The following is a 15,545-nucleotide window of genomic DNA, read 5'->3' as shown; positions in this document are numbered from 1 at the left end:
AACTCGTCTGGACGCGGGAGGACGAGCGATTGGGGTGGACAGGGAGAAGCACGTACAAGCTGCAACTGTGTTCCTCAGAGTCGGCCCAAACCAGCCGCAGAGCGGAGGCGCAAGCGGGGGTTGCGAGGAGGGCAAGGCGCCAGAGGAGAGCGAGTGATTGTAAATCAGAATGTCGAGAGCATTCCAGTCGAAGCCCGCAAAGGCTCGCGCTAGGAAGCTGTGTTGGCGGTGCTCGCTGGATATAGTCTACGTATCCGCGCCCTCGCAAGTGACTGAAGCTCGGTATATCTTCGGCAAATTGCGCAACGCGCTAGGGTTGCCAGGCACGCCGCGCCAAAGCTCCCCATCCGTGCCACCCGTCTGCCCGTCTACAACTTTTCTCCATCGCGCTCGACCATGCGCCCCAACGCGTAGCCGCCCATGTTCAATTCCACGCGGAGGTGCCTGCCGCTTTTGCGCGGCCCGCCCGCGGCTCGCGCTCGTCTCCCCGCCCACCCGCGAGCACGTCCGTTTCTACGTGCGCCCGTGCGGAGCTTCTCCGCCAACCCAACTCTCCATCGCACGGCCGGGCCTTTCTACATTCGCGATGGCGATGGCGGAACGGCAGCTCGGGAGGCACTTGAGCACGCCGGCAATGGCCTGGTAGTCCAGAGGGAGACTTACCACATGGGCACAATCACTGTCAAAAAGCCTGGCGACACGGTTTGTGCTTAATCGTTGCTTGTCTCGCGCGGAATATTGATCGCAACCAGGACATCCGCACCCTCATTGACCGAATTGAACCACTGCCTTTCCTGGACTTCTCCAAGCGGGCCCCGATTGCTATGTTGCTGGTCACTCCATCGTTTGCGTCCGCCCTGCAGACTCCGTCGGCTTCGACGGGTGCCGTTCCGGAAGCCGTCACGCAGGCCACATCCCGCTTGGTCCAGGACTTACTCGAGCGCGAATCAGACGTCGGTGAGATTAGGATCATCGCCGCTGTAGTCGACCGGCTCCCGAGTCCCGAGGGTGGCTCCCAGGCGAGCAAAGGCAGGGAGGGGCTAGCTTATGCCATGTGGTTCAACGACAACGTCGCGCGTCACAGCTGGGAAAGCGTCACATCCGACCAGCGCGGAGACAATGCTGCTTGCCTCACTCTCGACGTCTACGATCGCTTCAAACTTACCGACCCAGCAGGGAATCCGCGCAGGTCGAGCGGTGATTCCGTGCATCGACTACACCTCCCGCTTGCAAACACCATCTTCCAGACAGGACAGCCCTCTATGATGTATAACATCTTGTACCATCTGAGCGACGTCTTCGAGCCCAAGTCAGGACCGGGCGCCATACTCCCAAATCCCCGTACTCTCCATGTGTACACGGCCAACATGGTCAAAAGCCAACGCGTAACGTGGCCAGTGGCTGGCCGGTACTTGGCACATAGAAGGAAGCACCACCCGAGTTGGGAGAAGACGTTACACCAGCTTCACGTCCCCCTCCTGCCTCTGACAGGCCCGAGACTGGTAGAAGCTGGCATGGGAAACATCATTCGACAGATCAGCGGGCCCGACGGGAAAACTGCTCCTGCGTCACAGGAGCTGGAAAAGGCTGTTTCATCATTCTTCGAGGCCACTGGGCAGGACCCACATGCAATGCCCGTTTGGGCACTTGTCTGTAAAGAATCAACCGTCAAATATTTCTCCGAGGCCGTCCTACGCGCGCTCGGAAAGTGGCGACCCGCGCGATTCAGCCCAATGTACGACTATGCCGGCAGATTTGGGTCTTATGCCGGCGAGGCGTGGAATGTCGACCACAGGATATTCCAGCCCGCCATCTGGAGAGCCCTGGCGGTGGGGGGTGCGAGTCTCCATCGTGTTCTTAGTGGTGGCGGCGGCTGGGGTAAGAAAGCAGGTCTTATTTCCTTGGATCCCACCACATCCGCGCAAGATGTGCAGAGTGCCCAACCGATGCCTACCGGTGAGACGAGTCCAGCGATACAAGGGTCCCTGGAAGCGGCGGCGAAGCCCGGCTCATATATAACATTCTTCACATCGCCAGCCTCATCCCTCGATGTGCCTAAATATGAACCCGACACAAGCGTATTCGGCACTCTACCAAGCAGCATCGACGACATCCCTGACACGACGACAGAAGGCCCTCCGGGTATCGACTTCTGGCCCGGATACTTTGGCGCTTTGTCTGAGAAGGGTATGAGCTTGAAGTTCATTCATCGCTATGAGGATCACAAGGAATTTTATACCAAAACCATGGTCGACGTCCCGTATTCCCTTTTTGTCACAAGCAGCCGGCTGCCAACTGCGTCTACTGTAGGAAATGCAGGAGTTGCAACGTCAAAGGTCAGTTCTGAGTATACCGAATAGATGCCAACTCAGCCACACACAGCTTGCGGTCTGCACTGTACCCGTCTGTTTCTTGCAGTATACACAGCTCTTTTTTTTTTCTCTTCTTTGGGGCTCAGCGATCGCGCTGACTGCATGAAGCCTGCTTGTAGCTCAAATGATATCACGAACCCCTCTCGTCTCGGAGCCTTGGCTGCAACTGCCCGTAGATCGCTACATACTCGTGCGAACCCCGCCTTTGGCATGTGTCCTGTCCGATACTTCTCGTCCACTCCTATGTCGCAATTTCCCAAGTCAAAAGACTATCTCAAGTCCCGCCTTACACCCATCAGTGCGCGACTCAGAGAGATTGATCCCATCCGGAAGGTGCCCGAAGATAAGGCCGAGGATTTCCGCATGACGCTGGACAAGTATCCGCACTATTGGAAATTCTCACGTTGGCTCGCTGAGTACAGCAAAGCAGAGCTCGACGCTAGGCCCATTCCACCCCGCCCAGGGAAAACCCGCGCTAAAGGGGTCCTCGCCTTGCGAGCCATTTGGGAGAACCGCATTGACGCGTGCAAAAGGCATATGGAGAGGCTAGTCCAGGGACATATGCGGATGTTGCAGCTGCAGGTCAAAGCTTTGGCACAGTACGCTGACAGGACCATCACGCCGGAACTCAAAAGACTTCCACCCATCCGACACAAAATACTGCACCCAAGTGCCATTCAGGTCTTATCTGGTGGAAGCGCACTCACTTGGACGCTCCGTGCCATCAAAGCTGAAGAGCGGGCGGTGGCGCCGCTGCCGTTCAGAGCACCAGAGCTTGTCCAAGTACTTCACGACAGAGTTCACAAATCACAGATCCTGTGCAAGAAACTTGAGGACCGCGTTTACCCAGTCGTTATACGGTACAGAAGGAGGTCAAAACAAATGAGAAAAATGAAGATGAAGAAAAGGATGAATAAAGAACTTGCTTCGACTCGTTCTGTCCCAGAGCCAAGCAACACAAACGGTGTCAAGTACACGGTGGCTCAAGATTCGCATGATGCATTGGGGGCTCTAAGCGCCCGGACCTCGACAGGAATAAGACACGAGCTCAAGCACGAGTACTACATAATTCGGCGCCCACCCACCTGGGAACATCATCGCCGCCTCTCCTATTCGCACCGGTACACAGCGCCCGACTCACCTATTTCTTCTTCTTCTTCCCCTCCCCCTCCTAAGGAGGCGAAGGTAGATGACCCGTTCGAGTCACTATCTTCTGCATTCTCTTCCTTTCTTGAGGATATGTATGTAGGCCACAGGCCCGACTCACCCGCCGAGGAGACGAAAGTAGGCTACACGGCTGACGACGTTCAGCTGCTGTTTCATCAAAACCAATTCCGCGACACTCGCCAATACTTCGGCCGCAGACGCCGAGTCGGCCTGCAGCGACTACAGGAGATGGCCGACAGCGTCGCGACGATCCGCCGCCACGAGCTCAACTACCTTGATGATGCCGTTGAGCTGTCGGACGTCGTCTGCATTGAGCTGATGCTGCAGTGCGCCCACGTCAATCCGGCCGCGTGGAAGCTACAGCTCGAGCGGTCGGCCGGCCGCGTTAGCCCGTACAAGCTGCAGCAGACGAACATGTGGCCAGCCATGTGGCCAGCCATGTGGCACGTCGACAAAATCGATGGCGTGGCGGTACATGACCAAATCAAGAGGCTGCGGTGGCGGGTTCTACGGTGGAGCAGGAAGGCGAAGATCGGAGATGAAGAGGTCAACAAGCGGTTGCAGAAGGTCATGGAGATATTGCAGGAGGGGGAGAGAGGGACGTGGGCTTTCAGGATGATGAAGACGCGTTTGGAGGAGATGGTTTTGGAGAGGCTGAGGTCCGAGACCAGAGGCTGGCAGAGGAGGAAGTACCAGGATGCATTGAAGAAGCTGCTGACCGGGGAGATCGCATATCTGAGGGAGGCGATCACGGCTTCGGAGAGAAACCTGGAAATCATGGGTAGAATGCTCTTCTTCATCCAACAGGGAGCTAAGGAGGAGTTGGATAGGCAGAAGGGGGCTATGGAAAACGTGCGTCGGACGTTGCCGGACCGTGAGTTGGAAAGGGTGAATGAAGCGTGGACGCTAGCAAACGACCTAGCGGCATTGCTGAGTAGTAAGTAAAGCACGGGAAAGGTAACACGATGTTGGAAGGAACGGTCTGTTCTATAGATGGGGCGCATCCAGAGCGTCCGGTTACATACACTCCAATCCTGCATTTCACTTGATATAGCATGTCTTCCCTCAGCTTCTGCTCCCTAACTCTCAAGCGACCACTCAAGCGTGCTTAGAATCTATCCCCAGAAAACGCTCGCGGACTTCAAACGAGCTGGTATAAGATATAGCTAGCATTGGCCGCATATATCGTTGAGTGCTGCGACATCGTCACAAATTCCACGAGCTGACCAATTTTGAAAGTGGTGCTGTCATCCAATGCCAGTCATCTGATACCATGGCGGAACGTGTGCTACTCTATGAAGCTTAAAGGTACCCAGCCACAACCCGAACGAGGTTTCTATGCCCAAGGGGAGACATGCACGTGAGTGCAATGCAGACTGTATACACAATCCCACTAGTATAGTTCTAGGTCCAAGCAATGCTACAATGGACAGCTTTTGAGCACTCACTATGCTCGTGGACGTGCCATTCTGACGGGTCTATCATATATTGACAGTAATGAGACATTCCTTGGCGTTCCTGGACATCCAGCCTACTCGAATCGGCGCCTGAGACTGGATAGGGAGAGAGGTTGAAATTTTAGACTGCCAGTCTTGAGGCGGAGGCAAAAAGGATTACAATGCATCGCATTCTTCCCCAGGCACCCCATACCCCCAGTTTGATACTCACAGACTAACCATAGCAGCGTGCCCACCGCTTTCATGAGCTTCTTCACCGGCGCTCAAATGCCTTTGGCGCCACCACCAAGACCACAACCAAGCTACTCACGATCAACGCACCCGCGATAGCGCTGACCACCATGATGGAGCCCCTGCTGGCCGGGAACTTGCCACGGATGACGTAGTGCTGGGACTCAAAGTAGCGGTGGAAGCCGATGAAGAGGATGACAATCGAGATGGCTATGAAAGTCGCGCCCAAAGGCTTGCCGACATGGCGCAGGCGGTCGTGCTCGTGGAGATCGTGGTCGCCGGGTGAGATTGACGTGTTGAGGCGGAAGAGTTGTGTTACGGCAATGCCGATGCTCGCGAAGGAGAGCGAAGTACGGAGCCAGGCAAGGAAGGTGCGTTCTGTGGCATGGTCAGCCCGTATCCCGGCGGGGATTTTCTTTTGGGCCAATTCAAGGCCCTAATTTGGAGTCCTTGTTCGGTGTGAAGAGTGAAGAGACTGTGAACAGCCCAAGGAAAAACACAAAGAATAACCTACCCAGCGCCAAATGATCCCTGGCGACACTTCCCTTGTTGTCCAATTCGACGCTCCCGTACTTCTCGGAGAATTTCTGCCACCAAGAGTCCTCGGCATGTGCCTCGTGCACATCCGTGGTCTCGTTTCCAACACCGTCGTCCTGCCCGCCGGCTCTCCTTCGAATACTTGAGGAAGTACGGTTGCTTAGGCCAGCTCCTCCATTGGTGTTGTAGGTGCGCTGGCCCACACCATTCCTATCGGCGCCCAGTATGCCCGTCGTCTCATCGGCGCTGCTGTTCGCGGCGGCATCGGCGTTGTTGCCTCCTCGGCCGGCCATTGATGCCTGCCTCTGCTCCGACCACCTGCGCTCCATCTCGGCAACGTCGGGCACGTTGCTGCTGCTGCCGCCCCGCAAGATGCTAACGCCGTGGCTGGACGAATATGACACAACTTCCTTGAAGCTGACGCTCAGGTTGCTCGAGCGGCTGGACGACGCGAGCGGAGCAGGGGCAGAAATCGATCCGGACGCGGGCGTGGGATCTGCCGGGTGCTGTTGAGGTTGTGGTGTCGGCCTAGGCTGTTGCTTCTTCGCAGACGAGGAAGCGGACGACGACGACGAAGACGACGAGGAGGACGACGCGGACGATTGGCGCCGGTGCGACGCGGAAGCGGACGCGGACGATAAAGTGCCCTTATCCTTCCAGAATGGCGCCATGCTTGGCTCGCCGCGGTAGCTTTCCGAAGCTGCTGAGCCCTGGTAGAGGGTGCGAGTCGCACGTGTTGTGCTTCCCTGATCCGTCTCTGGTCTAAATGTCTTAGATCAACGAGCGGGACGAATTAGCAAAGCTGGCGGTCAAGGGTCTGCGCCTAGTTACTCACCAGAAAGGATCGAAGTAGTCAGAGCCTGTGGAGCTTACCCCGGCGCGGGACTCGTGACAAGGGAAAGCTCGGACCCTGCTCGGCCGCGGTGCGCGGGTAGATCAGCGGAGTCCTTCTGCTTCTGCTTTGATGATAAGGACGGTAAGGCTGAGACAGACGATAAGTCTCGTCGGTTTACTGGCCATGGGATTCCAGGGTTTGGTGACGTACTTCGGCTGTTCCGCAGGCATTGTGGGCCCTGCATTCTTGCCTGATTTGTGCCTCATTGTCCCCGACGCCGAGGCAAACTTCACGCCACTCTCCACAAACACGTATCTTCTCGGATGTCTTCATTACTTCCGTAGACTCATGAACCTCTATGCCTGAGCTAACCCGTCGTACCGCTCGTTTTGCTCATTCGTCCAGAAACATGTGTTTACCTCCCGAATTATCGCCTGCACTGCTCCTTTTGCATGAATCGTTTTCCGTAGCTTCCATTTCCGACCACTCTCCACCATTTACGCTTTTAACTTGATGAGGAAATTTGTTGGTATCTTCAAGCTCCTGTTCCGAGCTTCTCTTTTCTCCACCCTAGGCCGTCATCTCCTCTGTCGTCTTGCCGGCCCGCGAGCTCTTGATGACCTTCTTGATGATGTCCTCCACCTGGTCCCAGTCCTTGGCGTCGAGCGGCAGGAGCTCGGTGTTGTAGTACTTGGCGATCTCCGACAAATTCATCCAACTCTTCTTGTCATGAATGAAGCTGATGGCCACACCGACGCGGCCGAAACGCCCGGTACGACCAATGCGATGAAGGTACGTCTCCGGATCAGGAGCGCCATTGGCCATCTCGGGAATGTCCTACGGAGCTGTGAGTAAGTCTGCGCATGCATCAAGAAAGTGGGGCACATACGTAGTTGATGACCATCGTCACCGACTGGACATCGATGCCACGAGCCAGCACGTTCGTGGTGATGAGCACCTTGGCATCTCCCTTCCTGAACTTATCGATGATCAGATCACGTTCAGGACCCTCCAACGCGCCCGAAAGTTGCGCAACCTTGTGACCCTCGGCCGCCATACGCTGTTCGAGCGCAGCTGCAGTGTCACGGCGCTTGACCAAATATTAGCTCGGAAATCCTATCGCTCAACGCTATAGGCACATACCTTGACGAAAATGATCGAGGAGGCGATGGTCATGAGACCATAGAATTGCAGAAGAACACGGAACTTGTCCTCCTCGCCTTCAGCATCCAGATAGAACTGCTTGATCCCCTCCACCGTAAGCTCTTCATGCTTGAGAGTGAGCTGGTTGGCGTTGGGCGCGAAGGACTTTGCGTAGCGGACAACCTCATCGGGGAAGGTGGCGGAGAAAAGGACAACTTGGGTCTCCTTGGGAAGGAGCCTGCGAGGACATTAGCCTGAGTATATGTATCCGTGTTGGGCAATGCATACTGCTTGACTCTCTTGCACTGATCTCCAAGACCCTGCTGATCCAACATGTTGTCGGCCTCGTCCAGCACAAGAACCTTAATACCGCGGTTGTCCAACAGCCTCCTCCTAATCATATCCATGACGGTACCGGGCGTACCGACAATGACTTGGCCCTCGAACTTCTGGTTGCGCCTGCTGGGGTCGGGAATGGCAGCGGTCACCACGAGGCCTTCCATGTGCTTGCCCATTTCCTGAACCACACCCAAGATCTGACGAGCCAATTCGCGGCTAGGGGCAAGGACGAGAGCCTGGGGGGCCGTGGTTGAAAGGTCGACGCGGCTCAGCATATTGAGGGTGAAAGCTGCGGTCTTGCCAGTGCCGGACTGCGACTGGCCGATCAGGTTGGCAGCGGGGTCCATGAGAAGAAGCGGGAGGGCCTTCTCCTGGATCTTGGACGGCTTCTGGAAGCGCATGCCATAAAGGCCCTTCAGGATCTCCGGCTTCCTAACCGCAGCATCGATCAATTAGTCTCGCTGAACACGGCGCGGTCTTTTCAAAGTGTGGGGCGTACAATTGCAAATCCTCGAAGGTCTTAGCGGAGAAGAGCGGGTTGTTAGGGTCGGCCTGAAGGTCTGCAAGCTTGACCTCAACGTCATACTCGGGCTCATGAAGGCCGCCGCCGCCGCCGCTTGCGGGCGTTGCGCCATCGGTCTGAGCTTCCGCAACCTCTGCGGCGGGGTCCTCCTGGGTGATGCGGTCCTCGAGTGAGGGGGCGGCGTCAGACATGGCGGGCGCTGTTGGCTGTGCTAGTTTGGCGGGGTGATGCTAGGTGGACGCGTCGCGAACAAAGAAGTTCTCTCGGAGCGCGGGTGGGCTGAGGATGCGAGGATGCAAGCCGCAGGCGCGAATGGAAATGGGCACGTGGTTCGCGCGGCCGAAGTGGGTTGAGGCAGCGAGGAGGGTGCTGTGGGTGTGTCGTGGAGCTAGGCGCGGGGCATGGATGTGGAAAGTGCCAGTGATGGTGTTCCTGGCTGCAGCGCCGCGGGCTGAGCGCGGACAAACGTTTCCGCCTGGAAAGTGCCGGTGCCTACGAGGCTCAGCCCTGGATTCCGGGAACCCGACTGCCTGAGAACGTCGTCACACCCCGCCATACGCAGGGGCCCTCTATCTCCATTGCGGCCCAGCACCAGCCGCAGCGCCCTTCACGCCCACTCTCTCGTGCGCCTTTGCGCCAGCCCATTCACAGGCTTGTCCCAGCAACCATGGCCGACATAGACATTAACCCGCAATTCGGCGCCGAGCTCAAGGTATGCTCCTCTCTCCGCGTATGCGCGCGGGCATGGGCTGACGCACGTCCGGACAGGATGGCTTCAAGCCGGTTAACGCTTGGGTGCGTACACGCCAACCACCACCCCACACCCCGGAACCGCTGAACCCCCCGAGGCGGGCTCCAGTTCTCCGCTCGCAAGCCAGGCATGTGCTGACGCGCGTGCGTGTTAGGTCGCGAATGGTATTGGGTGGCTGGACGAGATACAGCAGTTCTACCGGGAACGCGCCGCAGTAGAGAAGGAGTACGCCGGCAAGCTGAGCGCGCTGGCTAAGAAGTACTTTGAGAAGAAAGCCCGCAAGTCGAGTACTCTCAGCGTGGGCGAAACCCCTACCGTCACCCCGGGGTCGCTGGAATGGTACGTCTCTCGCCTCAGGCCTCCAGTGCCGAGGGCACGCACGAGGACTGACTCCCTGGAACAGCGCATCCATGACCACATGGCAAGTCCAGCTCAGCACCCTCGAAAGCCGCGCAAGCGAGCACGAGCAATTCTCGCAGCAGCTCGTCACCAACCTGGCCGAGCCCCTTAAGCAGCTTGCCGCCCGCTACGAAGAGCTGCGCAAGTTCCATGGCGACTACGCAGCCAAGCTCGAGAAAGAGCGGGACTCCACATATAATGACCTCAAGAAGGTGAAGGGCAAATACGACAATTCCTGCCAGGAGGTTGAGAACCGTCGCAAAAAGTCCGACGGTGCGTTCGACCATGGAAAGGCAAAGGCACGTGCCGCTTTTGAGCAGCAGCAGGCTGAGATGAGGAACCTAAAGGTCGGCACCCACAGTCTTTGCCTGTCGTTGACGATGCTGACCCTGTTACAGAGTACTTATATTATCAGCATCAATGTAACCAATAAGCAAAAGGAAAGATACTATCATGAATATGTCCCTGAACTTCTGGATGTAGGATTTCCGGCTCCTTTCTCGTACCATAGCCACTCCTAACGAGAGACAGAGTTTGCAAGACCTTTCCGAGACGCGAGTTGCGAAACTGAACCAGATCTGGTCGTTGGCTGCCCAAATCGAGACTGGCACGCTCGCGCGGAGCACTGAGTTCTTGAACCACCTGGCTTCAGAGATTCCGCGCAACAACCCCAAGCTGGACTCCATGATGTTTGTCCGGCACAACGCTCAGGAATGGCAGGACCCCCCAGACTTCTTCTTCGAGCCGAGCCCCGTCTGGCATGACGATGACACAATCCCAGCGGATGAGGCGACGAAGATTTTCCTGACGAATATTTTGACGAAGAGCAAGGGGTCGCTAGGGGAGTTGAAACGGCAGGTTGATGCGAAGCAAAGAGAGGTGCAGAATGCTAGGAAAGCACGAGACCTCATTCGAGAGGGCAAAGATAAGCGCGATGAAGTGGAATGTGTGCGCGCCATCTTCTCGTTGCAGGAGCAAACCCATGAGGTTCAACGACAGAAGACGACTGCTGAGGTAGAGGTTGCGACCATCACCACAGCAGTAGGCGATGTCAGCATCGGAGCACGGAATCACAACTTCAAAGCCCAAACGTTCAAGATCCCCACAAACTGCGATCACTGTGGTGATCGCATCTGGGGATTGTCTGCCAAGGGATTCGATTGCCAGGACTGTGGCTACACATGCCACAGCAAGTGCGAGATGAAGGTTCCTGCGGACTGCCCTGGCGAAATGAGCAAAGAGGAGAAGAAGAGGCTCAAAGCAAGAAGGCAGGAGGATGCAAAGGCTTCCACGGCAAGCTTGGGAACTACAGACTCTCAGTCAGATCTGCCTCAGCTCAGCCGGAGCGATACCGTCAACTCGATGAACACGCTGAGCTCCGGCTACTCTGCAACAGCGCACCGGTCTATATCGGGCACGGCGGAAGCTGCGGAGGAGAAACAGCCTGAGAGGAAGAGTTCTATTGCTGCCATACGGAAGAACCGCGTCATGGCGCCGCCTCCTGCGCAGTACGTCAAGCCCGCCGAGACCGCGATGCCTTCGAATGGCGATAGTCACAAGGCCAGCGAGCCCAAGGGCAAGATGATGTACACTTATGCAGCCCTGGGCGAAGGCGAGATATCAGTCGACGAGGACAGGACAGTCAGCATTTTGGAACCCGACGGTAAGCTGCCACGAACCTCCCTAGACTTGCAACTTGCTCAACTTATTTGTAGACGGATCCGGGTGGATCAAGGTCCGCGCCGGGCACGAGGAAGGATTGGTGCCTGCCAGCTATGTCGAAGCTCTCCCCGCGTCGCCTGTGCGTCCCAGCTCGACATACTCCAATTCCACAGCATCCATCGCAGACAGCATTGCCGCAGTGGCAGCAAAGAAGAAGGGGCCGGCAGTGGCGCCGAAGAGAGGGGCGAAGAAGCTCAAGTATGCCGAGGCGATGTACGACTACGAGGCGCGCAGCGAGGCTGAGCACACGATCGTGGAGGGTGAACGGTTCGTCCTCATCAACAAGGATGCGGGCGATGGGTGGGCGGACGTGGAGAAGGGAGGCATCGTCAGGAGCGTGCCCGCGAACTATATCCAGGAGGTTTGAGGGCGCACGCTGGGGCGGGAGTTGTCTTGGAAAGTTTATATTCATGGCGTCTGGTGCACACGAGTTGCGGGGATGGTGCTTGGACACCACGGAGAGTTCGTTCTGGTGCTTAATCACTACCTTGGGTCGATATCTTCTCCTATCAATAGAGTCTCTGTGTCGCGAGCCGCGTTGCGCAGCAGAACAGGCAGTGACGATGATGCACCGCCCCACTACGCGCCTCTTACCCCGGATGAAGGAAAGGCCGAAGTCAGCCCAGCCACGGGCGACTCCCGCCAACGTCAACCCCCCGGCCCCGCCAGGCACTCATCCCGCCATCTGCCACCCCCGAGTCCACCCCCATTCGCAATCTCCAAGCTCTCGCCTCCGCTAGCTTCGAGCCGCTCTACAACCCAACATGGCGGAGGTTCCGATTGGTATGCAAGCTCCCCCGAGCTCCTGACGCTCCCCCGCTGACGCGAGCCCAACTCTAGTCCTGGATGGCGGAACTGGTTTCCTCAAGGCCGGCTTCGCCGGACAGGTCCGTCTCCTGCATCCGCGAGCTCCGCAGCGCCTGCCCCGAGCCGACTGACCATTGTGCCCCCGCCACAGAACTTCCCCGACCACCAATACCCCTCGATAGTCGGCCGCCCAATCCTCCGCTCCGAAGAACGCGATGGCCTGGATATACAGCTGAAGGACATCATGTGCGGCGACGAGGCCGCTGCCGCCCGGTCAATGCTACAGATCACCTACCCCGTACGCCTGCCCGTTCCTGCGAGCTTCGAATGAGCTCCCCTGAGCGCGGCTGCCCCGCCGGCACCGTCCACCCGACCCAGCGCTGACCTGGCTTTCGCCTGCAAACAGATGGAAAACGGCATCGTGAAGCGATGGGACGACATGCAGCATCTGTGGGACTACACCTTCTTCGAGAAGATGAAGATCGACCCGACCGGCCGCAAGATCCTCCTCACCGAACCGCCCATGAACCCCCTTAAGAACCGCGAGCAGATGGCCGAGGTCATGTTCGAGCGCTACAACTTTGGCGGCGTCTATGTTGCCATCCAGGCCGTTCTGGCGCTGTACGCCCAGGGTCTGTCCTCCGGCGTCGTCGTGGATTCCGGTGACGGTGTTACGCACATTGTGCCCGTGTACGAGAGCACCGTGCTAAACCACCTCACGCGCCGTCTGGACGTTGCGGGTAGAGACGTCACGAGGAACCTGATTGCGCTGCTCCTGCGGAGAGGCTACGCACTCAACCGCACTGCCGATTTCGAGACGGTCCGTCAGATCAAGGAGAAGCTGTGCTACGTCTCTTACGACCTGGAGTTGGACCAGCGCCTCAGCGAAGACACGACTGTTCTCGTCGAGTCGTACACTCTTCCCGACGGCAGAGTCATCAGGGTCGGTAGCGAGCGTTTCGAGGCTCCCGAGTGCTTGTTCCAGCCTCACCTGGTCGATGTCGAACAGCCCGGCATGGCCGAGTTCCTGTTCAACACGATTCAAGCCGCCGATGTCGATGTTAGGTCAGACCTTTACAAGGCTATTGTGCTCAGTGGTGGTAGCAGCATGTACCCCGGTCTGCCCAGCCGGCTGGAGAAGGAGCTGAAGCAGCTCTGGTTAACGAAGGTTTTGCAAGGCAACCCGGAGAGGTTGAACGTAAGTTGTCCAGTATGAAGATTGGGTTGGCCGGGAAAGGTACTAATACACTGTCAACAGAAATTCAAGGTCCGCATTGAGGACCCCCCTAGGAGAAGGCACATGGTCTTCATTGGTGGTGCTGTCCTGGCTAATATCGTAAGGCATTTCCCTTGTACGATGTTGAAACTCCAGGTCGTACTGACTGATTCTCGTAGATGTCGGACAAGGAGAGCATGTGGGTTACCAAGGCGGAATGGGAGGAGCAGGGCGCGCGTGCTTTGGAAAAGCTCGGCGGTAGATGATAGCTTCTACCCAGCAGCTATCCGCAACACTCAAGCTGGTCTCGCCCGCAAGGAGCACTTACTACTCGAAGTGGCAGGTATCAAGACTAAAAGCCATCTGGGGAGGCCAGTACTACCAACACCACTAGTTTCTGAAATGAGATATCAAGCATCCGAAAGAACATGCAGAAAAAGGAGAAGACTTGCGCTCGTTGATCAGATTTGGCGCCGACTAGGATCGACGTGCCCCAAACGACATGGAAGTAGACGGCAACAGATGGGCATTCTGAACGCCTTCCACCAACCCATGCCTGCCCGTTCATCGCCAGGGATCTCACAACTAGCGCCCACCTTTGGCAATCACAAGACCATCTCTCGGTCAGAAGAGGAACCGACACGGCCAACGGTGATTTCCACGCTTCGTTGCCCGCAGATCCCGCATTAAGGCCGCGTGAATTTCCCGTCAAACTCCCCTGCTGCCGGCTGCTGTAGCCGCTCGTCATATCATCATCAGCAAAAGGCCGCATTTTCAAGATCATCCCTCCCTTCCCCACATAGCCTCTCATCCCCCTCTCGTTCCTCTCCCACACCCGCCCCCCCACACCCCCATGTCTCCACGCCCCCCTCCCTCCCCGCATTCGTCGGCGCTCCTTACAATGGGGCCTCCCGTCGCGTGGCCCATTTTCCTCGCCGCTGTCCATGTCCACGCGCCCAACGCCGCGCCGCGCCGTGCCGTTGCCCGACACACGCATACACACACGAGTGGAGAAGGTGTGTCGTAGGGTCGCAACGCGCGGTGACGCAAAATCTGCGCTGCACGCAACCGAGCCCTCCTGCCAGGGTCGCCGTTCCAGATGGCTGGGGCTTGTTGGACGGGGGACTTGGACGGGGACTTGGACTGTGGACCGAACGGGAAAGGATTCCACGACATAATACGTACTCGGTAGGCTGTAAAGCTCGCTACGGTGGAGTGCCACGGCCAGGTGACGGAAGATTCGAGACCTCTGAGCTCCCACCCCGAAGACTGGCTGATGAATGTCGTCCGCCCCGCGTAGATGTGCGTCCCGGATGCGCGCAATCGCGTCTGGACGGTGGATTCTTTTTACCCACCTCGTAAACACGGTGCAATATCTCTCTGCAAGGCGGCTGCGAGTGGGTTTCGAGTTCTTTTCGTCACCCGCTGTGGTTGGTACTGGCTAGCTGTACATACCTACCGCCGCCGGACGGCCACCACGCGGGTAATGAGTGCGGCGTGGCAACGCGCAGCAGCTGGAGGACGGGGAGTAGGGGAGCGGACATAAGGGCGGAGGATGTGGATGATGAGGATCGTCTCCCTCTTCCCCTTCCCGAGGGTTACTTCGATACAAAAAGGACCCTCTTTTCTCCTCTTTCGCCCTCTGACTAGACGGTAGTGGAGGTGGTGGTGCTAAAACGTCGAACGAACCCTGGCGCTAAGGCGTTCTGGAAATTAAACCGCCTCGACGCGGGTGTTGGGATAGAGGGGGATTCGGGATTCCTTCTATCGGACCTTTAAGACCTTGGTAGATGGTGGCGCGCGAGGCGCCGCCCGCGAGCTGGTTTAGCCCAAACGGCAACGGCGCCACTCGGTATGTGCAAAGGGTCCCTCGAAACAGCCGGACGGCACCGGTCCCAGAGAGAAAGCAAGTTGTTTCTGATGTGTTTCAGCGCAGGCGGTTCGCTCCACCATGTGCTGTGGTTTCGTGGTGAGAGTTTGGTCGCAGGTTCTGGTGCTCAAGGCGTTTCGTTTACTTGACTATGGCTGGGTGTAGTCTGTAGCACG

General features: G+C 57.4%; 5 protein-coding genes across 5 annotated transcripts; 3 read left to right on the top strand and 2 right to left on the bottom strand.

Moving 5' to 3' along the window:
* Positions 1-666: 666 nt before the first annotated feature.
* SLS55_010480 (uncharacterized protein) lies at positions 667-4,484 on the top strand (the record flags this gene model as incomplete). The annotated part of the gene is made up of 4 exons (XM_066781862.1): positions 667-702; positions 753-2,255; positions 2,311-2,336; positions 2,549-4,484. The coding sequence occupies 4 exons, from the start codon at positions 667-669 to the stop codon at positions 4,482-4,484; spliced, it is 3,501 nt and encodes a 1,166-aa protein (XP_066627674.1).
* A 1,171-nt stretch (positions 4,485-5,655) lies between these two features.
* SLS55_010479 (uncharacterized protein) lies at positions 5,656-6,784 on the bottom strand (the record flags this gene model as incomplete). The annotated part of the gene is made up of 2 exons (XM_066781861.1): positions 5,656-6,464; positions 6,778-6,784. The coding sequence occupies 2 exons, from the start codon at positions 6,782-6,784 to the stop codon at positions 5,656-5,658; spliced, it is 816 nt and encodes a 271-aa protein (XP_066627673.1).
* Positions 6,785-7,169: 385 nt separating this feature from the next.
* On the bottom strand, positions 7,170-8,795 carry DBP5 (RNA helicase required for poly(A+) mRNA export; the record flags this gene model as incomplete). The annotated part of the gene is made up of 5 exons (XM_066781860.1): positions 7,170-7,436; positions 7,489-7,689; positions 7,743-7,980; positions 8,031-8,513; positions 8,581-8,795. 5 exons carry the CDS (start codon positions 8,793-8,795, stop codon positions 7,170-7,172), a joined length of 1,404 nt encoding a protein of 467 aa, XP_066627672.1.
* Positions 8,796-9,271: 476 nt separating this feature from the next.
* On the top strand, positions 9,272-11,843 carry bzz1 (the record flags this gene model as incomplete). Its single annotated transcript, XM_066781859.1, has 6 exons — positions 9,272-9,316; positions 9,373-9,399; positions 9,510-9,694; positions 9,759-10,233; positions 10,286-11,417; positions 11,470-11,843. The coding sequence occupies 6 exons, from the start codon at positions 9,272-9,274 to the stop codon at positions 11,841-11,843; spliced, it is 2,238 nt and encodes a 745-aa protein (XP_066627671.1).
* A 397-nt stretch (positions 11,844-12,240) lies between these two features.
* On the top strand, positions 12,241-13,765 carry ARP2_2 (Actin-related protein 2; the record flags this gene model as incomplete). The annotated part of the gene is made up of 6 exons (XM_066781858.1): positions 12,241-12,259; positions 12,317-12,363; positions 12,435-12,581; positions 12,690-13,481; positions 13,542-13,619; positions 13,679-13,765. 6 exons carry the CDS (start codon positions 12,241-12,243, stop codon positions 13,763-13,765), a joined length of 1,170 nt encoding a protein of 389 aa, XP_066627670.1.
* Between the last annotated feature and the right edge of the window lie 1,780 nt (positions 13,766-15,545).

This window comes from Diplodia seriata, assembly GCF_021436955.1.
Source record: "Diplodia seriata strain FDS-637 chromosome Unknown scaffold_13, whole genome shotgun sequence".
Taxonomy (NCBI): Eukaryota; Fungi; Ascomycota; class Dothideomycetes; order Botryosphaeriales; family Botryosphaeriaceae; genus Diplodia; species Diplodia seriata.
Note: the sequence above shows the minus strand (reverse complement) of the source record. Positions and strands in the feature narration are given on the sequence as shown.